The 24629-nt window shown below is 39.8% G+C and overlaps 1 protein-coding gene across 13 annotated transcripts in view; it reads left to right on the top strand.

Moving 5' to 3' along the window:
* SATB1 (SATB homeobox 1) overlaps window positions 1-24629 on the top strand; it is a 99299-nt gene that overhangs the window by 19377 nt on the left and 55293 nt on the right. For 6 of the 13 annotated variants that reach the window (XM_089332294.1, XM_089332296.1, XM_089332295.1 and 3 more), the window contains 4 exons: window positions 5022-5256; window positions 8915-9091; window positions 9842-9968; window positions 10700-10823. In XM_089332294.1, coding sequence (XP_089188420.1) covers window positions 5046-5256; window positions 8915-9091; window positions 9842-9968; window positions 10700-10823 — 639 coding nt within the window. In that variant the 5' untranslated portion in view covers window positions 5022-5045. Of the gene's footprint in view, window positions 1-1971; window positions 2402-5021; window positions 5257-6186; window positions 6350-8914; window positions 9092-9841; window positions 9969-10699; window positions 10824-24629 lie in introns of those variants that run through there. The other 7 variants (XM_070073219.2, XM_051818501.3, XM_070073218.2 and 4 more) reach the window with 3 other exon arrangements.

Below are 24629 nucleotides of genomic sequence, written 5' to 3'. Positions count from 1 at the left end.
GCTCCCTCCGGCCCGTCCCCACGGCGGTGCCCAGCGCCTGTCACCTGCAGCCCGGGCCCTGGCCAGCGCGCCCCCACCCCCGCCTCCCCCCGGAGCCCACCCGCCCGCCACGCAGCGGGCGCACTGTTCGGGTGGCTTTTGTGGCGTGCGGGTGGTGGGTTCGCGTTCGCCCCGGCCCTCGCGCCCTCCTCCCCGTCACTTTCGTCGCCCCCGCCCCTCCTCCCGGACGGCGCTCCCTCGCACACCTGCCCGCCCGCCCTCCCTCCCTCTCTCGAGCGCGCGCGCTCCCTCCCGCCCGGCGGCCGCGGCCCGCGAGGCTCCCTCCCTCCCCTCCGCGCCCGCCCCGCGCGCCTGGCGGCGGCCGGCGCTCCCCTCGCGCGGCGCCCTGTTATTCCGGGTATTGTGTGTAATAAATGTCGGGCCGCCTCACTCTAATCAAGCTCATTACAAATTCCTGCGCGCCCGGGGCCGGAAATGGTGCGCTCGCCTCCCCCCACACCCCCTCCGCTCACTCATTCACTAGTTACTTGTCTTCAGGCTTTTTCGCTCGCCGCCCCCGCCCCCTCCCCCAGTCCCGGCCCTCCAGCCCGGGTTTTAATCCCCATCCCTTTTCCGCCTTCCCCGTGCACCCTGCCCCCGCCGCCTTCCTCCTCCCCCCCATCGCCGCCGCCGCCGCTCGTCGCTCGCTCCCGCTCCCCGGACGCGGCGGAGGAGCCGGCCCCGCTGGGGAAGGCTGCGGGCGGCGGCGGTGGCGGCGGGCGGCCGGGAGGAGGCTGCGTGCTCGGGCTGGGGCTGCGAGCGGGTGCCGTGTATTAAAATGAGGAGGAGGAAGAGGAGGCAGCCACAGCGGCGGCGGTGGCGGCGGCGGCAGCAGCAGCAGCAGCGGCGGCAGCAGCAGCAGCGGCGGCGTGGAGGGCTGCAGCCCGGGCGGACGCGCGGGGCCGAGCTGGGCACGGCGGCGGCGGCGGCGGCGGCCGGGATGAGTCACTCACTGATCGTTTAATGGGGGCAGAGACGGCAGCGAGGGGGAGAGCGAGCGAGCGAGCGAGCGCGAGCGAGGAGCGGCCCCGTCCGGGGGCTCGGCTCACACGCACACAAACACGCGCGCACGCCTCCCCTGGGCCGCCCGGCGAGCCGCGGCCTCGCCACCTCCGCGGCGCGGCGGCTGCCCTCGGGCCCGGGCCGAGCGCGGCGCCGGGCGACCCCGGAGCAGCTCGGGAAACTCCTCCTCAGTTTGGCGGCGGCTCCCGGGCTGCGCGCCCCCCAAGTCCTAGTCCATTGTGGTGCTCGTTGTTTACCTCAGACTCTGGCTGAGTGAGAGCTCGGCGACTTTCGGGGAGGGGGCGGGGAGTTGGCGGCTGCCAAGACGGTGAGGTGTTTGGGGGTGCCTTCGGCGCCCCCTCCCCGCCCTCTTTCCTCCCCCCACCCCCACCCCCCACCCCCACCCCAGGCGCTGCAGCCCCGCGTCCATGGGCAGGGACGGGGTCCGCGGGGCCGCGGTCGGCGAGGGCGGAATCCAAAGTGGCGCTTCCGTGCCTCCCCGGGGCTGTGCTCGCGACCCTCTGCCCGCCCCCCTCGCCGTCCCCTGGTAGATGCCCCGGGCGGGGGTGCGAGGCTGTGGGGAAAAGTTTGGGGTTTGTTCCTCGCTAGTCGCAGTTGTTGGGGGCGGGGGCGGCGGGGAGGGGGCGCGGGGCCTCCGTCCGCGTCCTCCGGGCTGGGGACGACCACTCTGCGAGTGACAGCCCCGAGTGCACTCGGGCTCCCCGCCGGCCGCCCGGGCGCGCGGGAGGGAGGCGCGGACGCCGGGGGGACCCTCTCCCTGCCCGGGGACCTGGTCCGCAGTCATTTTCCCTCTCGCCCCCCGCCTTCGGGAGCGAATCCTCAGGCACCACCTCGCCTCCCCAGCACCGCCGCTGTGTTCGGCTCCAAACGGATTTTGCTTTGTTTTTACGATTTCCCCCCAACGAATCACTTGTCAGATCAATTTTATCTTCTTCCCTCCTCCCTCCTCCCCACTCTCCCCTCCTCCCCATCGGAAACCCCGTTCTCTGAGGTTAGACATTTTACAAACCATATATGTTGTTTTTCGAATTGTGATTTTTTTTTTTAAACGCCCCCCCCCCCCATGGCTACTCTTCTAGACGTTTTTTTCTGCCCTTCCCCCCCTTAGGGGGGCGGGGGTAGGGGAAGAGAAAATAATACAATTTCAGGGGAAGTCGCCTTCAGGTCTGCTGCTGGCTGGGTTGTTTTTTTTTTTTTTTTTTTTTTTTTTTTTTGTAATAAAAAAAAAGGACGTAGAAAACATCAGTCTTGAACTTCTCTTCAAGAAATCGGCTGCAAAGGAAATCTCCTTTGTTTTTGTTATTTATATGCTGTCAAGTTTTGAAGTGGTGAGTTTCAGGTCGGTTTTGCTAATTTCACTCAGTAAAACTGCAGTGTTTCTGTTTCTAGATAGTACTTTGCTTCTTTGTCTCTTTAAAAGGTCACAGGGAAAGCTTGGCCTGGATCGTGCCGGCCCTATGGAACGGATAAGGGTACCAGCTCTTAAAATAGGATAAAGGGGGTCCGGGGGGGCCAGGGAGGTGATCCAGCCAGGAACTCCTTGCAAAGGATCCCACCTTGCAGGAAAATAGATTCTTGAAACCGGAATTTCGTGCGCTTCTTTCTTTCTTTTTCAGGGAAATAATTGCTATAACTGGGTTCACTGTTTGATTCAGAAATCAGCAGATTTGGTCGTAGTTCATGGGCAGGGAAATGGGATTTTGAGAAAGTAGTTGGCTTTCTGTGTGCCAACCAGACGTTCCACTAAAATGGGTCTTAAAATGTGTAACTCAAAGGAAACTCTGCAGCCTGGCATCTGTGAGCCCGGAGTTGGTCCCGCTGCTGTCAGTCCAGGCAGGCCTGGTTGGAGGTTGCTCTTTTCCATTCCAAACTGTGGTTTGGTGAACTTTAGCCTTGGGCATAGAATTTAAAGGAGTAAATTGGGTGTTTTATGTGCATATAATTTTGCTTTATAACGTAAAGCTTTTTACAGGATGACTTAGTGTTTAATAGACGCTTAAACGTGGGTATTCAAAAGATAATTTTGCATGACCTATACGATGTTTTCATTGTCAATACATTAACTAAATTATAATCTATCACTTTCATTTGCTGTACAGTTTAAAGTGCTGTTAAGCCGCATGACTACTTAATATGTTTTGTAGCATTAACTTTGATACTGTTGTCTACTTTCTTCCCGTTTTTTCCCCTCTTAAGTTGCCCCAGGGTTTAAAGATTTTCTTTTTAAATCGTGTTTTAAAATTTGCCTTCTGCTGTGGGGTAAGGCAGCCCATTTCAGAAAAAGCAGGTCAGCATTATAATCCACGTGAAACATTATAATACTGAGTAAGTCAGTATCGTTAATTCTGGTTTTAGGCTGCAGTTTAATATAATGGAAAAGAGTAATCTTGACAAAAAGTGGTTAAAAAAGGCACATTTATTGTTAATGAACCTCATAACCAAAAACAGATGGGACCTCGATCAACGGTAAACCTTTAGTTCTCAGCGTGCCACCCTGGAGTACAAAGATAAATAGCCATTATTATTTCTCAAACTTTATAGTTCTTCAATTGACATTCTTAGAGTTGCTTTGAAACCTCTAGATTAACATTGCACCCTTCTGCAGTAAAACGTGGAATGAAGCAAAGTAGTCTGTGATTAAATGGAAGAATCAAATGTTTACAGAAAAGCCATGCTTTTCAACAGTCAGTATAGATTGGCTTTCAAATCCAGGTCTGAGTAGTTCCATATAATAATTTTTTAAAAATCAAAGATTTGTCAGATTATTAAACAGCTGGTGGAAAGTTCTTGTTATCCTGTTCTTTCTGATTGTTCTAAGTGTGATCCCCTTCCTTTTTGGTAAACACAATCCTTCAAGTACCATAAAAGTTTATAAAATAATTCTACTCACCTGTTCTTATCAATTCTAGTTAAAATTGTATTTTAGAAGTGACTTTGATAATACACTAATTACTTTATTGTAAACAGTATGAAATTGATGTCTAATATATAGCTGAGGATAATTATCTGTTAATTTTTTTCTGAAGTTAATTATGATGTTAATTCCATTGCATACTGAGATTACTTTTGAATACTGGAGGTTGTGTTTTACCAGTATCATCAAGATTTTTTTTTTTTTTAAAGTGAACTTAACTCATGAATATAGTGTGTAAATCACAGAGTTTCTTTTTTTTTTTTTTTGCTACTTAAACAACTACTACTCTATTACTAGTGGACACATAAATGCTAACTCTAAAACATGAATTGTAATGCTTGAGTGTCTGGAATGTTCGAAGAACTCTTCTGCGTCTTCCTGTTTGCTTAGGGGTGAAATGATCCGATCACATGTTTGACCCAAGGCTTGACTAGATATTTAACAGGTCATGTAACTCTTGAAACTTTGATAGTAGAAAACTTTTCCTTCCCATTAATTTCTAAAGCCAGTATAGAGTTTAAACAGCAGATGTTTCCTATCTTCTTTGGAGGTGGTACTTGTTTTTTCTCATAAAACAAAAATATATGTAAAAATATAAAAATGTTAGATTTAACTGATATTTTAGTCTGTCATTATCTTTTCACCCTTATTAAAGTGTTGCTATTGTATTGTAATGAGTTTGTAATTTTTAAAAGTTAGGAATATGTAAATAGAAATTGCTGTTTTCTTTTTAGCTATACTTGCAGTAATTCTTATTGTAAAAGCAAGCCCATTTCCCCCCATTTAGTTTTGTTTGTAGATGACAAATCACTTTTTTATTCATGTATGTTGGTACAGTTTCCGCAAATTATTCTGTTAATTTGAATGGAAATGTAGTGCTGTTATCTAGAAATATAGTAACATCTGTATTATATTATATCTAGGTAAGCAGTTTTACAAATGTGTTTGTGGAGAGAGAAATTTAGCAGTAAAACATGAGCAGGGGACACACAGAGGTATAGACCCCTACCCAATTATAACATATCTTCTTTTTAAATTCTGGCAGGTGATCTTTAGACAGTGACTGAGTATGGATCATTTGAACGAGGCAACTCAGGGGAAAGAACATTCAGAAATGTCTAACAATGTGAGTGATCCGAAGGGTCCACCGGCCAAGATTGCCCGCCTGGAGCAGAACGGGAGCCCGCTAGGAAGAGGAAGGCTTGGGAGTACAGGTGCAAAAATGCAGGGAGTGCCTTTAAAACACTCGGGCCATCTGATGAAAACCAACCTTAGGAAAGGTAAATACTTTCGAGCCAAATCCTGGAAAGCTACAAGCCCTGGTGTGTACCCAAGGCCACCTTGTGTGGGGGTGGAGTGGCAGAACATGATTTGTATATTCCTTTCTTTGATTCTCTTTCTGATATGAAATTGGCTACATTCTGATTCGTAATGTCACTCAGGTTTGAAAGTGTAGACTCTGTTGCTTGGATGGATCATCTTACTCCACTATAGAATCATTGAACTTTTAAGATGATAAAGACTGACTTGGATTGTCTTGGTCTTCGTTTACACTGGGGTCCTTTCATAAGGTGATGGTAGTAGAGGATATATAGGTGGCTGTTGCTTAACCTGACTCTGATTAAGAATAAGACATTTAGCCTGTTTGAGAACCACCCTAGCTTTTTCATAAGATTACCAGTTTGTAAGGCAGTTTCAGAGATCATCGAAATCTTACATAAGATAATGTAAAAGTTTTATGATGCCTTTTTCTGTGGTTTATTAAGAACAAATCCATTGTTTAGTAGTGAAAAACCCTGATGATTTTAGTTTTTAATTTTTTGCTATATTTGTATATTTTTGATAAATGAAAGACAGATTGAGGCAGGTTTATAAGGGGGAAGATATGTAACAGTGTTGACTCCTTCCTGCCAGTATTAAAGTGACGAAGTTTAACAACTTGGGATGTGTTTGACACTGTTGTTACTGTAATGTAGTGCTTGTATTGAGGGTAATATATGTGTAGCATGCGGGTCTTTATTTTATCTTTGAATAAGATGTACAGGAATCAGATTTTCCTTACATTTCCTAGGCAAAGGATAAAAATGCATCTTTTAGCAGCCAAGAATATTAAGTAGATAAAGTTAGAAGGCAGAGGAATTTCATTGTGTTTGATGCATAACATTTATCATACAATCATTTATTTTTTCCTTGGTTTGGCGAAAACAAAGAATATATTGATCCTGAAATGAACAGACACAGCAGTCCGTATTGTTAGATCTTTATCTATTAAAAATGGAAAAACAGCACTTCAGCAAATTCTTTGGCCTCTACTCATGATTACCCTATTTATTGATTGTTTGCCAAGAATGTATGCATCTTAAGAAAGCCAGGGTAAGAGCATTAAAAATATAATTTATTATGGCTTTTCAAACAGAGTGCATTAATATTGTACTGTGAAGCACTGGGGCTCTATAAAAAAGACTTTCTGACGCCTGCAAACATATAAGTTCCATAAATTCCTAAATAGGAGATTTCAGCTGTCTCTGGTATTATGTGATATTTGCACAGCAAACTTTAATGCCAGGACAGTTTTAGACAAGGATTCTACAGACTTCACTGCTCCTTATGGCAGACGTGCTGTTTACACAGGCTCATAAACCTTCAGCAAAAGCTTCTAAGACTGCCTTCAGGTTTAAATCATGTGGTATTTTTAGCATTCAGCAGTGACCAGTGCTCTCCCCTTTTAATGCTGGAAGGTTATGAAGTTGCTGTAGTTGGAAGTCTTGCAAGCACTAGCACGAATAATCAGTTCAGAGAAGGCTCTTGTTCTACATGACTCCCAGTAATAGGAGGACAACCAAGACAGTTTGTCACACGATTCAGCAGCTAGATTTGTATTTAGATGATACTGGGTTACTTCATTTATAGCCACCAGTATTATCTGTAGGATACCTCAGAATTTGATCAATAAAGTCTAAAATCCAGTATTTTCTAATAATTTGAAAAGCCTACTTAGAGTATTTCACGGGTCTGAGGAGTAGAGTCATAGCACGTGTGTTCCATCCTCTCAGGGAAAATGTATGTTTTTGTTGTTCTAACACAACTCTTTGAAGACACAGGGACAGGAGGGGGAGAAACCCAAAGTGTAGTACTTGCACTTCCGTTTTTCTTTTTTGTGATACCATTGCATTCATAATGACATTTTAAAAATGCAGTTTAATTGTAGAAGGATCTCTGCTCACTCCAGACAACAAAATCACTAAAGCCTTTTGGTGGATTTTTTTTTTCATCTTTTTTTTTTTTTTTTTTATGTGCATAGTTTCTCTTTGACAGGTGCTAGATAAAAATTGTGGCTGAGATGAGAAAGCACGGCTAAGAAAAAGGGGTTGAATGTTTTTATTTGCTTAGGAGATTTTGCCAAAATACCTTCAAGCCAAGGAAGAAATCACCAGTTTGCATATTGCTATTTTTGCTGTGGTCTCCCCAAGTCGTCTTCTGATCCCTGGCGGCTTCTCTCTCTGGTATAAAACAGCTGAATGAATGACAAGAATATTGGCAAGCTCTGCGGCTTGTTTTTCATGCCTAGCCTGTTGGTACTTCCGAATGAGTTTGTGAGCTTTTCTAAGTAAACCTGAAGGGGTTTGTTTGTCAGAGCTAGAATCTCTTGTGAACAGTTCACTAAAGCTTTGGTGAAGACACACATGTAGAAAAATGTAGCTGTTTTATTGCCGGCTTTTGTTCAGCAGAAACAAGCAAATAGAGAATTTTTAAAGGGCCTCTCTGGTGTCAGTAGGAAATCCTGAATTTTAGTTATGGTTGGTATGCACTAGACATCTTCAGAAGTTCATAGAATTCTCTAAGTCCAGAGAACAGAGTATATAGAGGCAATAATGTTGTAGGACTAATTGGGGATCCTGGGTGCCCTGTTAAAGTAACCCTTGTCATCATTTATGCTAAAGATGATACCCTCCTGGCAGTTTGCCATGGTAGAGTTCAGATGCATCTGCTTTTAACCCTTTTCTGTTGTTGCTGGAAGTCTGACGGAGCGCTGCGTAATACCTTGAGTATCACAGCATCTCCTGATTCTGATTTCTAGTAAGAAGCCTCTTTTTTAATAGTGGTTTAGCCTGCGCTTTTTAATAGTATGGCTGCTAGGTTCTTACACTGGGTTAAAATAAAGAGAGACTATATGAAATGCATGCAGATTCTTTCATCCCAATATATCCTGGTGAGGCGACCTTCCTGTTCTCTGACGTATTTTTGTCATATTTGTTGTACCAAAGATTGTTCATTTTTAAGACTCTTAGTTACTGTGATATCTTTTTAATCAGGTAGATTATATGAGCAGTCACAAAAATAAACATTATTTATCTACATTGTGCACATACTGAAATGGTATATTGTCAGGCATCAGTTTGGAACCAGTTAGAGTAAATATCTAAAAAAGGAGAAAATCATCATTTTACAGTCAAAGATAATTTGGACACAAGCAGGGAAAGTTTATTACTAACAAAAGCGTGAAGGCAGTTGGAAGGTGGGTTCTTCTGAAGATGATTATAGTGAGTTCTGTTTGCGTGTTGTATGCCACTCATAGCAAATCAGATAGGACACACTTACTTCTCATCAGCATTGTTATCTGATCAAAAAGGTAATCCTGCATTCATTGCTTTTGGAAGATGCACTGTTAAAATTAGAGCAAGAGCCTACATTCCCTTCGGACCAAGTTTACATTCCATGTGGCTATTTCTCTTACAACTTTAAAGAACAAAAATAATACGTATTTGTGTGTATATGTGTGTGCTTGTACGCTGCCTGTATTTCTGTACCCAGTCTGCCCTGGAAGCACAGGTTTCTGTTCTCTCACTGTTGTCAGGATTTATTTTCATTTAGTTTTTCCTCCCCCAAGTCTGTATTTCTGAAGATTGTTGGTTTCCTTTTTCCCCATCTCTTTGATAGGAACCATGCTGCCAGTTTTCTGTGTAGTAGAACATTATGAAAACGCCATTGAATATGATTGCAAGGAGGAGCATGCGGAATTTGTGCTGGTGAGAAAGGATATGCTTTTCAACCAGCTGATAGAAATGGCATTGCTGTCGCTAGGCTATTCGCATAGCTCTGCTGCCCAGGCCAAAGGTAAATAATGCATACGTGGGATTGGAAAAATTGCTTGGCTTCCTTTGTTTACCTCGTAGAGAAAGCACTGAATATTTTTGTTCAAAGAACTGTATTACATTGGTTCCTTATAGACTGTGGCTTTAAAAAATTGGCTTAATTCAGTTTGGTTTAGTTAACACACATTTTGCTCATGTGGAATGTCGAGGTAGATTTTTTTTTTAAATTACTTCAGCTGAATCATTAGTATGCTTATTGACCTTAATAATCTGCTCCACTGAGGACCCACAAGGAAGTGAGGAGCGTATTTGAGCAGATGGACTGTTGAGAGTCAATTTGCATTTATGACTGAATATCTAGTTCTGTTTCTTTTATTCTGTTTCTGATGGTTTTATGGGCTGTAAAGTATTTTTCAATGCTGATTCCCACTGCAATAGAGAATCTTATCTAAATCGTAAAGCCATTTAGAACTGGTTCGGCTATGTCTTATTAGAACTTCCTGTAAGTTAGGAAAATGTGGCCTTATGCATAGGTTTTATTGATGGGGTTTTATTTCCAAAATAATAAACAACCCTACAGTCATTTACATAATTTCACAATTTGGAAAGCTAAGCTGTGAATATTTTCATTGACCTGCCTTTTAGAGGGAAGGGAATCATTCAAACAGAAATAACAATATTGCTTGTGGTGGGGGCGGGGGGGAAAAAGACCTACTAGATATATTATCTGAGGGTGAAATATTTAGTGACATATTCCCTTTATCTGGAATAGGGCTCATCCAGGTTGGAAAGTGGAATCCAGTTCCACTCTCTTATGTGACAGATGCGCCTGATGCCACGGTAGCAGATATGCTGCAAGACGTGTATCATGTGGTCACACTGAAAATTCAGTTACACAGGTGAGTCACGACGGCAATTCTGGGGAGAAGCCTCTTACCTTGTGTTTTGAAACCTTCCATTTTTATTCAACCTGTGTTTCAGAAAGATTAATCCAGTGATTTTTTTACCTTATCCCTTTTGCTTTTTTCCTATGACTTCGGTGTATAATTTAAAAGCAGCCCCCCCTCCCCAGTTTGTGGCTTTATGCAGGTTATCAAAAGATGAGACTTTTACATTTAGTCGATTATATGATGCACTACAAGAAGGCATTTTACATAAAGTTTACTTAAGAAAAAAATATTTTTGCATATCATGAACAGTGCCATCTGTGTACATTTTGTGAAAGAATGCCTTCCTTGCTATTGCCGCAGTCTTATTTATTTATATATTTTTACCATTTTAATTCGTATGAACAGAGTAATGAAAGGAAATCAGTTAATAACTTAATGCCTTTCACGATGGCTCGTGAGAAAGCAGTACACCTTAAATTGTCTTCCCAAGCGCATCAGAGCAGGAAGGTAGAAGTAACATGAAAAAATAGCCACCACAGGCAGCTGATGTATAATTCATGCATCGATACAGCAGATGTGTTGTATAAAGTAATTAACTAATCGGAACAATCAGGAGACCGAGAGCAATCTCCAGATGCATCTGTTTGATGCGCAAAATGAAATCTGTCTGTCTTAAAGGAATGTTGTGCAGCGGGATGCAATCTTGTAATAATCCCCTTTCTAATCTGTGTCTCCAACAGTTGCCCCAAACTGGAAGACTTGCCTCCCGAACAGTGGTCGCACACCACAGTAAGGAATGCTCTGAAGGACTTGCTGAAAGATATGAATCAGAGTTCGCTGGCCAAGGAGTGCCCCCTGTCACAGGTACTTAGCATAGCATGGGATACATAGTAAGACTTCATGGGCAGCCCTGATCTGAGGTCTGATAGGCCTCCATAGTTTAAAGCAACTGGTATGGGAAGCAAGACTCTGCCAGAATGCAAAGTGGCTTGACCACTGCTGACCTTTTAAAATATGCCTGATTCATTCTGAATAGAGCCTTTACACTTTTTCTCCCTTAAGGAAAAGAACGAACGACTATTTACAGGAAAAACAGTCTAGCAGAAGACTATTCTGCTTGGTTTTTAGATTTGTGTTCGGAGTGTTCTAAGCATACTGGTTACATTCTCCTGAGTGCCCTTTTTAGGAAAGTGTTGAGCGGGTATGACTTACACAGAGCTTTGGTGAGTGGGAATGGCAGTGTAGAGTTCATGGGCAAAACTTCCACATGCTTTCTAAAGGAAACAAAGGTACAGTTCTTGGGTACTTTGTTTATACCAAAATATCAGAAAGGAAATATTTAGTAAAAATACCAAGAAAAACAGGGAAAAATCTTTTTTCCATAGCTAAAGGTTGAATAGTACTTGTTAGGATTTTGTAACCAGTTCTGTAGCATTAATTTACTTCTGATTTTTGTTTTGTAAGTGGCATTTTTTTTTCTTTTTTTGCATCCGAGATGCATGCATTACCATTGAGATGATAAGTAGATTCATTATTATTGTATTTCAGTTTTTAGAATGAATATTGATAGAGGACAACCAAAACTCTAGGTAGAGGTTTCCCTTCTTTGTAGATTTAAAACCAAGCATTTTTGATAATGCTCAGTTGATTTCAAATAAAAAAATAGGAAAAGGATGCTATAGACCTGCTCCTACTGGGCTGCGCCAGTGGTCACCACATAAATGTGTTATAATGCCCTCTCCTAGTGCCAAACCAGTTTTAAGGTTATTCCATGGCAAAGTCTAATTAAAGTGTTGGTCTAACTAGGTTTTTACTAAACTTTTCAAGGTTTCTTTTATTGCAAGTTTAAAATGTAATTCTGATTGTTAGTCTGTCAGCCATTTGAATGTGAACTGTGTAACTCTGCTGTAAACATATCTGCAATTGAGAGATTCTCAAAATGTGTTTCTACTGTATTTCGAATAGTCCATTTCTTACAGTTCAGAGCAAACTTTTTTGTGAATTCAGTTACACCTTCAGCTAATCCTTTTTCTTGTTTTTCTCACCCTTGGAATAGAGAGGTTGTAAATGTATAACCTTTGAGTAAAAGTAATTTAAATTAATTGAATACAGTCAAATCAATAGAATGACATAATAAAGCAAGGTGACCATTATTGCTGGGATTTTGTGTTTGCAGACAACTCCAGATAACATGTTATTTTATCAGTAGCATTTGAAAATTTGAAATAATCTAGAAATAAACATTAAACTCAGAGCTAAAACATAATTAAACACACATTGTCAGAATTTTGCATATTTTCATGTTACTCGGTGTTCCACTGACTTTTGGAAGTAGATTTAGACGAAGACTTAAGATATTTACCATGAGCTGGAGAAGGGGATGCTAGTGTAAATGCGAATACAGACAGTGAAAACTAATTGCTAATTGATATCAACATGCAGCCAGTAAGCTCCACCTCACTATAACTTACATATATAATTGTGAATTTACTTAATGTTGTCATAAGAAATGAATTGAACATAGGCTATTATAACATTAAACAGAATGACAAAGTGAAATGCGGGACTTGGCTTTGTAGTCGTGCATTGATGAATTTCCACAGCAAGGTCTTCAGACAAACATGTGGCCTGGTGTAGCTCGAGATTCCTCTATAATTGTTAGGTGATGGGAGTAGGCTATAATTCCACCAACGGTTATAATTATAATCTCTATTTCTTTTTAAAAAACTTTCAAAAAATTTATGGGTGGTCTAGAAGTGAGTGGTAGCAAATATTTGAAATTAATATTTAATATTATGAAAAAATTTAACTTGTTCTCTGATTGAAGCCATTATTTTATGTTTGACTGTATCGTCACCCATTTCTCAAGAATGAGTCCATAAATCTGATACTGAACTAAGAATGTTTTTATTGTAAACTACTTTTCACTTGTTTATTTTTTTTTTCTCTCTCTAAAATGATTTAACCTAAGGTGCAGTCTCCGTAAGTTAGGCCTTCATCCAAAATGTGTTCTGTATTAAGGCTTTACTTCTCCTGTGGAGTTTTGTTTCATTCATGTAAGAGCTTTTGCCTACAATTCAGTGTATACATTTTATTGTACATTAAGTGTTTAGTTTAGCATAATAAATTATTTCAGTGTCAAGTATGGCCACAGTTCTCCTAAATACTATGGTTAGTAGAAAGTCCACCCTGTAGGCAAGCAGACCACTGTGTAGGGTAGAGGGTTAGGAGGAAATGGGAAGTCACCAGGAATTTGCCGTGGATGTCGATGCCTGCCTCAAGCCCCTTTAGGAGGATTGTCTAACGCCTGCTAATCAAATGTGCCATTGGACCTGGATTCTTAGAATTAGAAGGGATTATCCTTCCCAGCCACCTCCTTTGACAAAGGAAGGAGTCAATGTCCCTAAAGATTAAATTCAAGGTTAATGACTGACCCAAAAGTTCTGATTTGCTAAGCCTATGTCCTTGCCCAATGATAATTTTTAAGTATTGATTTAAAAATGAATGCTAACATTTTGGTGCAATGTTTTATTTGATATGTGCAAGGTTTTCTTCAGCTGCAGAAATTTTGTAGGTGAGCATGTGATTGGATTTGCAGTCATACCTTTATTTCTGATACTGCTTTCCTATCATAAATTTGCCCAAGTATTTTGCTTATTTTTGCAAAATGTTTTAAAAGTCTTAGGTCATTATAGATTGGAGGTTGGGTGTTATGTTGTTGGCTTTTGCTTTTTTCAGTGGATGTGGTTAGGTAATTGTGTGTTGCATTCTGAACTTCAACTAAACAGGAAAGAGTGAAACCTGTCAGGTGCAAGAAAACCTATAGCTTTGAGACTTCAGAGGTTGCTGATTTGGAGGGTAAATTGAAAGTTAAAAAAAGTAAATATTTTGGTGTATAATAAAATTGAATTTTGATGCTAGTTTTTCCTTTAGTTTCAGAAAATTATTTTTCCCTCTTTATTTGAGAGGCAACGATACTGATAGAGGAGTCTTCCCCTGCACTCCCCAAATGCCTGCAAATCCAGGACTAGGCTGGGGTTGGAGCCAGGAGTAGGAATGCAATGCAGGTCTCCTCTGTGGGTGGCAGGGATGCAATCTACTTGAGCCATCACCACTGCCTCCCAGGGTCTGCAATAGCAAGAAAATAGAATTGGTAGTGGAGCCAGGTATCAAACCCAGGTACTCAGTTGTGAGATGCAGACATCACAACTAGCGTCTTATCCGCTACTAGGTTAAGTGCCTGCCCTACAAATTGAATTTAAACACTGGATAAATTCTGATACATGGATAGATTGATCTTTTAAAAGTACCATAAGGAAAAGGTCAAGCATTACTTACCCCGACCTCATGTCTTCCTACTAAAAATGTTTAAGTCAGATATTCTTGGGAGATGGTAGTCTGCTATGTGCATTTTTACCCCTTCTCCCTTCACCATATGCACGTATGTATGCTGCAAGAACACATCACACCTGTCGCATTTTTAAGACATTGGGTTATTTTCTATTTCATCTCTCACCTGGGGAGAAGGTATCTCCAAGCCAAGTCCTACATAAAGTGAGTGGGAATTGTCATTTATATTTCAAAGTAGCAAAAAATATATGTGATAAACTTAAATTTGAACACTCTACTTAAAAGTAATACCGAAGAAGATAATTTCTCAATTTTAATTTTCCTGAAACATCTGGAAAAAGATTTTAAAAAACCCAACTATCCTGCCCTTTTGAAGCTTAGTCTTTAACCAGGCTGAGTCTCTGACACTTGACAGTCATTTCCATAGGCATTTATTAAAGTTAAGTTTTCTGTTGATTTTCAGTATGTTTTATCAGTAACACTGGAGCAATAGTTTAAAAATCTATGTTATAGAAATTTTTTAAAGCAAACTTTTTTCCAAAATGAACTGAAATAACATGTTTTAATATTTCTAATACATCATTATTCATATATTGTATTTTACATGAAAGCTTAGCCTGTGAAATTTGTTCATGTATTCATACATTCACTCACTACATTGACGGGCTGTCATGTGCCATGTAGCCTATTTTCTATGTAGCAATAAGGACAACACCTCTTAATAGCTGAAAAAAAATGGTGCTAGCTTTCATTTAGTGCTTTTGATATGTGAAGAGTGCCTCTCTCACCCTATTCGTCCATTTTCAAATTAGAAATCTGAGGCATAGAATATTTAGATGAATGTCCATGGGTATGTAGCTATTAAAGTGGAGAATAAGACTTCATACCCCCATGATGGGAGCTTAACCAGGCATCGTTCTTGGTCGCATAAACAGATAAAAGAAGCTTACAAAGAAAAAAAGAATAAGCCTTTCTCATATTAATTTGATGTATTTCATTATCACAATACACTTTATTTCTCTTATGTACTTGTAGTTTTCCAATTATCTTTGTGTTTTCAATACATTTAACATGTGTTTTACTTTTGTGTCTTTGAATTTTTTTTTTTTTTTTTTTTTTTTGTATATTGACTTGGTTGTAAAGTGCCATCATTTCATGCCCCTAATTTAGGATATAAGGGAGTGATTTAGACCATGGAGCTGACGTGTGGGATAATCTTGCATTTGGGAGCTTCCAGAAGGTTTAGATAGGTAACCCTGTATAGTCATTTCTTTTCTACACCCTCAAGATTGGTAGATAGAATTGAGCGAATAGTCCTTTCTTTTAGACCTTAAGGCAATGTTAGGCATTTTTATTGGAAAAGTGGGCAGTTAAATTTCTTGGGTCTATTTGAAAGTACAGACCGTAGTCATCAGACTGACCTCATCTGATGGACAAGAATATAACTGGTAGCTACCTTTAAAAATAGAAATTTCATATTTGAAATGTGCTTGGAGGATTTTGTACTTGCCCTTTCCCAGCATAAGGTTATATACATCTTGTGGTTAAACACTGTGTTTTAGGGTAAAGCTTCATGAAGGATCTTTCCTTTTTAAAATTGCAAACGTTCCCTAATTCTTAGCCTGCTGACCGTGGGAATCCGAGGTTATGAACATCTGCTTTGTCAGACACTGAACTACTTTGTACAAATTGGATATTATTACCATTTCCAGCAATTGCATTAATGGTAGATCCATAAAGAAAATGGTGAACCAAACTGTTCTATGGGTAGTTGTGTGAATTATAAGACTTACAATCAAATAATTTTTTTTGTCTCCTTTTCAACCAGTCATGACATCATTCTCGTTCCTCTTTCAACTTAGTGAGATGTCTGTTCTGTGTTAATATTATGATACATCTAATCTACAATAGAAGTATTCTCCAAATTGCAGGTTTTCCTTTTTGAATCTAATATATCAGGCTCATTTTTAGCCGATTTAGATACATAAGGGTTTTACAGTAGCTTGATGTTAGCTTTCTGTAACCTTTCAGATATATTAATCAAAAAAGCCAAACTTAATAAAGCATCTAACTTAAAATGGATTGAACTCAAATATTTTATAGCCACTATATTTTCACAATGGTAAAACATAAAGAAGTTTAAACCATGCCAATTTAAATAGTGCTCAACAGCATGCTAGTACTTCATTCTCACTTACTAGATTTTTACCTATGGCTTGTTTTAGATAGGGACAGGTTTCCTTTGACCTCAAAATCACTAACGCGGGGAAAATTACCATATCATCAGAGCATTCCCTCTCTCTCTTATCTGATGTGTAGAATAATAAATATTTTTGAGACTTAGGAGTAGACATGGTCTGAGAGAAAGCCTATTAAAGCTATTTTCTAGTTATTTAAAAGAGTTTAACCAAATCATCCTAATCAAATTAATTTCTGCTAAAGCAGGGCTAGTTTTCAAGTGGTTTTTGTTTTTTTTTTTGAGATCTTTTTTCTCAATTACTACTTAAATTTCAAGTTGGACTTCATCTGGATTTGCTTTTAAAAATCTGTTTTATTTCATGCCAGATATGGGCCTTAGACAAACTCATAAACAAACAAACACAAATCCGAAATTCAGAATAATCTAAACAAACGGATACGTACATCCAATTTTTCCTTCTTTCATTGGAAACTGCTTGATTATAACATGCTCTGGGTATAAAAAACATAAGAGAGCCTTTAACATAACAGGGGAGAGCCGCAGCCCTGGTTCTGCAGCTCATTGCCAATTGAAGTACGGAACGCTCTGGCTGTTGGGACTGTTAAATCTAGACTTAAAAGTTATTTGTTCTGTTTAGCATTTTTAAAATGATTCTATTAGGAATTGTATGTGCTTCAGTTTTAATTTTAACTCATAATGATTGTAAAGCACCCTGGGATGCTTGCATGAAGGGCGCTATAGAAATATAAGATTGCATTGTGTTCTAATATGTAGTATTATGGGGTGCTGGATTTCATCATGGACAATTCATAAGGTTGCAGAATTCTTCTTTGTAGAGAAGGTGGCTGACTGTAAGTCTTTTTTTTTTTTTTTTTACCCCTCTTTCCCATTCTTTTTTGTCTTTAGTCATCATCTTTTCTTTTAAAAAAATATTGATTCTTTTGCATTATAATATTTTCCCTTAGAAATGCTAATGTGATTTAGTTTACCCAGAGGGGTTAAAGATGCAAACCAGATGATACATTGGAAGTTAAGAAGAGATTAAGGCTTTAATTGCTAGTACCATTTGAGATCACATTCTTATCTGGATAACAAGACATGCTACTTCATTATTGGGTACCACTGACAGTTCCAAGTTTGTCACATCTTACTATCAATTCAGCATTTATTCCTAGGTAGTTAAAAAATATAAAGTTAACTGGCAATGAGTGTTAACAATGGGAGTTTCCTCTATATTGAAAATTCCTGGCTTATGTTCACATAGGTTAAAGCTTGATTTTTACTTTTTAAGGGGACTGTTTCTTAAGGGGATGTATACCTTCAGTGACTTCATTTTGTCACTCCTTTAATTAGTAGGCTCAAAAGTGTTATGTGAGTCAGGAATGTGAGCCGTGTCATGACCAGTTGTATGAACTGACTTGTCCTTGCCTCAGTGTCCTCATCTGTACAGTGGGAAGATAATAGTACTGGTTTCTCTGAGAAGTGTTGTTGAGACGTAAGATATTTTAATGCAATCTTCATTTTTACTGGAAAAGGAAAAAATGAAAGGACTATATTTCAAATCATTCTCACCTTCAAGGGATAATTTTAGTACCATTCCTATAGTCAGTATAAAGTTCTGTCGTAGGGAAGAATTCAAGGCTTGTGCTTTAATTTGGCAACGTAATCAAATATGATAGTTTAGACTTGAGAATCAAAGAATAAAGGTGCTTCATGGGACTGTCATCAGGGTATGAACCTTTTTTTCACCTTCACCCCAGTCCCAGTACCCAATTATCTGTCTCCTCCCTTTCTTCACCCATAATAGACAGCATTTTCCACATTGTTTTGAAATTCTCTGTAGGCTAACTGGACTGTGTATGTTGTAATTGATTATCCCAAAGCAACTAACCTTTATTCATCATCACAGTCCTGTGACCGTCCTGGCAGGTAGTAGGAACTCGGGAATATTCGTTAAATTGAAACAACCTCATAGGATTTACACCATATTTGTTTCATAAACCAATACAAGATGTCAGCAGTTTTATTAGTACTACTTTATGAATACTCTTTTTAGCATATTCCCTGACATAATACTTTCCTTTTATGTTTAATCCTGCAGTTTTTAGTTTACCTAACCAAGGGTAAGTTAATTACCATTTTTTTTTCTCTGAGAAAACCTGATGCTCTAAACTTTCTCACATTTTTGCTCATTTTATAAAGTTCCTGGATATATGTACAAAACTTACATGTTTATAAGTAAAACAATAGTCTGAGAGGTACAAGGGACCAAACATCTAAAAACTGCTCAATAAGACCTAATTATACATCACCGTTAACTACAAGCTTTAACCAATTATTTCTGGCATTTCTATGCACATTTAAATTTTTTCTTCCACAATTGAACATGTATTTCAATCTAATGATTTCTATTTTGTCTCAAATTTTTGTTATATTTGAGACATATGCTTAAAAAAAAGATTTATTTGAAACACAAAGTTGTAGGGTGGGGGGAAGGGGGAGAGAGAGAGAGAGAGAGAGAGATCGATCTTCTATCTCCTGGTTCACTTCCCAAATGGCTACAAAGGCCAAGGCTGGACCAGGCCAAAGCCAAGAGCCAGGAGCGTCGTCCAGGTGTCTCACATGGGCGCAGAGGCTCAAACACTTGGGCCACCTTCAGCTGCTTTCCCAGGTGCAGGGAGCTGGATTGGAAGTAGAGCAAGTGGGACTCAAACCAGCACCCATATGGGATATAACCCCTACCCCCACCCCCCTTTTTTGAAGACTTATTTATTTATTTGAAAGGCAGAGTTACAGAGACAGACTAAACACTTTTTGACTGTCACCTCTGCCTGTCCATTTTCTTCTCATATTTAAGAGAAAAATAGAGATTTTGGTAACAGTGTCAAGTGATTTATAGACAAAGATCCTGATGCTGCCAACGTGGAAATGTTGCTAGGATCACCCCGTGCTCATTCATAATGCCCATTCTTCAGTTGGTGTTCTAAAGTCCATATTTGGCATTGGATGCTCCAGGTAGGGCCATAAACATGCAATGTTTTCAAGTCCATTGTACCAAGGTCCAGAATCATCTGAATAGAGAGAGAGCTGCAAGTGCAGATAACTGTCCAGCTCTTCCGGAATAGGCTTTGGACTTGGTTTGTGCTCCCCACCCCCCTGGTCTCGGGCATCCACTGATGGACCAAGCTCTTTACTTGATGAAGTACATTTTTACCATTCCACCCTAACTCCTACTGAAGAGCTGAGTACCAGAAGATGACATTTTCCTAGGCCGTGAAGGATTTTCATGATATTGATTGAGATGAAGACCGATAATTTTGAGTTTTTCCTTATGGCTCAATCCAGAATCCAGAGGTGACATTGGTTTATACATATTTTTTAGTAGACATGAAAATTCTTGGCTATAAGCTAACAGTGACAACAACACAGAAATCAAGGATGTAATGTAGCTCAAAACCTCCATGAAGTCTTGGAGCAGATCTGAATGTGGTACACGGACCAGGCCTATGACAGGCTTCCAGGGGTGTATGTAGACCCTGAGTTGTAAGCCACTTTGTAGAGGCCAGAGCCTCCATAGGTTTCATGAGATTCCCAGTGATGCCGAACAAAGCGAAAAGCCAGCATGGTATTCCTCCTCGCCCTGCTCCACATACCCCCATTTCTAGGCAATATGGCTAAAATCTAATAGTGCTCACATGGAGAGCACGAAGCAGGAATACATAGTCTCCTGTGCAGAGTTGCAGAGTCTACTTCTAGTATTTACTTTTGGAAAATTGAATTGTTCAATGCAGCTTAGTTCTTGTTTTCACCCCAGCTTAGAATTTGTTCAAAAGGCTATTCTTAGGACTTCTGCCACTTAACATAAATTTGGTATCTTTTCCCTTCTACTTTTTTTTTAAAGATTTATTTTTATTTGAAATAGAGTTGCAGAGAGGCAGAGAGAGAGAGAGAGAGAGAGAGACTCCATCCATTGGTTCACTTCCCAGGTAGCTGCAATAGCTGGAGCTGCACCAATCTGAAGCCAGGAGCCAAGAGCTGCTTCCAGGTCTCCCACATGGGCACAGGGGCCCAAGGACTTGGGGCATCTTCTACTGCTTTCCCAGGCCATAGCAGAGAGCTGGATCAAGGTGGAGCAGCTGGGACTCTAACTGGCACATATATGGGATGCTGGCACTGCAGGTGATGGCTTTACCACTATGCCACAGCTCTGGCCCCTCCTTCTACTTTTAAGCACAGATACTAGACATTTTAATCTCTGTGGAGATGAGAGGTTTAACTACACAAGGGCATCTGAGAATTAGCAAGCATTCCTCAAGTATGTAAGTTGGTTCAGAGTGCTTAAGATTCATAATGTTCAGAACTAATTTTTACTATAAAATCAAAAGCCATTGAATTCAGATTTATGTAATGAAAAACTTGTCAAATTTTTATATTAGTGTAATATTTAACAAGTATATTTTTAATAATCATATTGTAAGTAAGGTACTCAGGGACTGTCACCTTCTCAAAAGTAAATCTCTAGTTGGTGCTTACACCGAGAGTACCTGGAGAGGAATGATGTATATTATAATTGACTCTTCATTAGTCACTCAGTTTGGGAAGACACATAGATTTCATAGACTCTTAAAGCTGTTGGAAGGGTTGATGGAGATGATCTAGTTCCAGTCCCCTTGTGTATTATAGCCTCTGCATGCAGTTAATTTTAAATACTACATGCCCTTAATAACAATACATTTTAAATTAAATATCGCATAATTTCTTTACTAATAAAGTCCATTTGTTTGATAAGAAGATATAGGTATAGAAAAATCTAGATATGTACTTACACAAAAGGACAGAATAAGAGAATCTGGTCAAAAGATATCAGGGCATTACATAAAATTACCTTAGTAATTTAGAAGAACCAGATAAACTGAACCAACATTTCCTTTAGAAGTTATGAATTGGATATTTAATAAAAATCTTTGCTCTGAGATCTTTTTTCTGGACTTTTATTTTCCGCCTACATTTCACCTTTAGGAAATGTAGCAGGAAAATTAAAATAGAGTTGGATATGTTTCTTTGTGCTTCCTTTTGTATTCCTTCAGAACTTTGTGCTGAGTTTCCATTTTTAGTGATGTGCCAGGGTTATTTTGTGTGGAAATGCCATTTCCAGGCACTGGGATTGATCAAGATGGCAAGAGTCATAACTGACAACTTGGAGTTTAAGTAAAATTTAGAAGTGATTAGTCTGTTCTCAACAAATTGAGAATCAGAATATGCCCCAGTTGTATTGCCCAAGAGAATAGCTTAGAAAGCAATAGAGGATCCAGAGGGAAAGATATGGGGAACATAAGCTAACAAGCACAAACAGAATATTACACTTAGAAATCCTACCATTCGCTGCATTAGTTGAAGCCCATTTCCCATCCTTCCCACCCCCAAATACCAGATGGGGACTACCTGTTAATTTTCAACACTTAATCCTCTTTCAGTATCTCATATGCCTTTTAGAGCATGTTTGTAGTCTTTGATGTCCTTTGGGATTAAAAGAAAACTCCATTTGCAGAGAATCTCTATTAGAATTATATTTGAATTATAGAGTTAGTTCAATTGTATTTGAATGTGAAGTTGATCGGAAGTTAAAGTTTCGCTTTTGGCTTTTCCACAGCATGTGAAAAACTGCTATAAGAATTCAGGCCATAAGCAAACAGGTCTTGCACAGAGGTGAGGGAGATCAAAGTGTGTGACATTGTACTTCTCGAAAAATAAAGTTATAATAAAAAGCCAGTGGTTTGACAGATTGCTCAGTAAATGCTTATCTTATTGAAAATTATTAAAAAGTGCTTAATGCCTCTGTGCAATTAATATAGGACATAAGAAGGTTTCTATCAAGATTGGTTTTAGCTCTGAAAATTAACTATAGGGCTTCAGATGTCAGTTTGCCTAAACTGAGGAGTTAAACGTTTTTTTGATACACATTTTGCTTGTGCAGGCATTTGTTTCAGAGAACAATTGTTTTAGACTTTATGCCAAAGACATTAGCAATGATATGCTTTCATTTAAAACATGGGCATAACAGGTAGACAAGGTATCATAGACAAGGTAGAACCATGAAATTTGCCTTATAGAATTGTAAACCTGTGCCAGATTATTCCCCTTGCTGTCTCTAGAGTATTCCAATTCAAAACATACATTCCTTCCTACAGAAAAAGATATTCAGATTCCTTAGTTGAAATTAATTAGCATTCAGAAACCAGATAGCATGTTTTTGGGTATTCATGAGATCTCTGTTTGAAAAAAATGTTTTTAACTTGTAGAAATGTGTTGCAACACACAGATGGGAAGAAAAAGAAAAAAAAAATCTCTTTAGCAAGCACTGTGTGTAAAAGGAATATTACATTTTGCACGCTCCTGATTGCTCTGTGTAAACAGTTTTTGACATCTGTCTTTATAGTTTTCGAGGAGAGGAAGACTTTGTTAAAAGAATCATTTTTATACAGCAGTCACCATTTCAGTCTTGCTTTACCTGTATTATGAAAGCAGATGGTCTGCATGTCTTTTGAATATTTATAACTATCAAAAACAATCTCTTGCTATTCACCCTTAGGCTTATGAGATGTCAGGACTGTTCTGGTTGAAAAAAATCATCTTGGGTGTTTACAGAAAGAGGATTACATTAAGCTGAAATGACTATACATTTTCCAGTTTAATATTTGTCCATCAGCTGTTTAATCGTATTTAGATAATTGTGTAAATAAGATGTTGTAGCCCTTACCCTCTCTGCTGAGGGAGCCCGAAAGCTTTAAACATAGGGAACCACCATTTTGTAGATACTCTCACTACCTGCTCCCACTTCAGTTACCCATCAGCAAGTCCTTGGTAAGTTTTGATCACGATACCACAGTTCTGGTTTTCAAAAAAAAAAAAAAACAAAAAAAAAAGCAGTGCACAAAAAGCAAGTGTGAAGATCACACGAAATGCAAGGGAGCTGCTGGCTTCTTGTGCAGACGGTTTAGTTTATTAGAGTATATTGTAATATGCAAATACAGTACAGCACTCCAGTCACCCTTTAAAGATGGCATGGTTTTCTCTTTATTCTCTGTGAGCGCACAGAGCTCTGAGGGTATTTTGGAAAACTTTTGGTATAGTGGGGGTTAACTGTTTTTTGACTGGAAGCTGAGCAATCAGAGATAACAGATTTTGCTGTGGTTGGTTGATTTGGCAGAAAAGCATGAACAGTTTTGGTTTAAATGATTGAATAACCTGATTAGCATTGTTTTGGGGTGGGTTTTTTTTGGTTGTTGTTAAAGGCACAACAAAGCATTTTTGAGAGGAATCAGATCACTGTCTTTCCCCAGCTGAAGGACCTTTTCTGAGCTGACCTCACCCCTCCCAGAACCTGTGTATTCATTGTTCCTGAGGTGACCGAGTGAAAAAATAAAACTTACCTTCCTCCATGTTCTAAATGTGTTATAAATGTATGCCTATAGTGTATGTGGTATTCCAGCAGGGGTTTGAAAGAACATAACATTTTCAGCAATTATATAACCTCAACCAATTCCTTGTATTTTTTGTTTGTTCATATTTAAAGACTTGCAGATTTTAGAGCAAAGGTTCAGAATGTTCTAACTATATCTAAGTCAGCCTTTAGAAAAAATTACCCTTACCTTTTCACAATTAGAAAGGTTATAAATAATGTATTTGGCTGAAAAGGAAGCTCAGCCTGTGGCAGATGGTATCATTCTAGAGTACTGGGGTTTCTGTGAGGATGGCATTCTTTCAGATCAGAACTTCAGCAGACTCTCAGAAAGCACTGAAGCTCCTCATAGGGAGTAGACATGTGCTTTATGGATCTTAGAAAAGCTTACAACTTGGCTCCTAGGATGAGAATATTGTGTCACACTGGGGTTATGAGACCCACAGCCAATTTCTGCCAACTTTCCAATTGTATTTCCCAACACTGAAAGCTGTGGCCTATTTATTGGTTGGTGTGCTGTATAGAATTTGAACTTGGGATTTCAACCGCTTGAGTTTTGTCGGTTGGATTCGTTTATTCCCTGAACATTGATTTTTATACAGACCGACCACTGAATAGGAAACTTGCCATACAAGTTGTGTGTTTTTCAAAGTGCTTTGGA

Source organism: Oryctolagus cuniculus, chromosome 4 (assembly GCF_051225735.1).
Source record: "Oryctolagus cuniculus isolate XC-2025 breed Fujian yellow rabbit chromosome 4, ASM5122573v1, whole genome shotgun sequence".
NCBI lineage: Eukaryota > Metazoa > Chordata > Mammalia > Lagomorpha > Leporidae > Oryctolagus > Oryctolagus cuniculus.
This window is presented reverse-complemented; position numbering and strand designations above follow the sequence as displayed.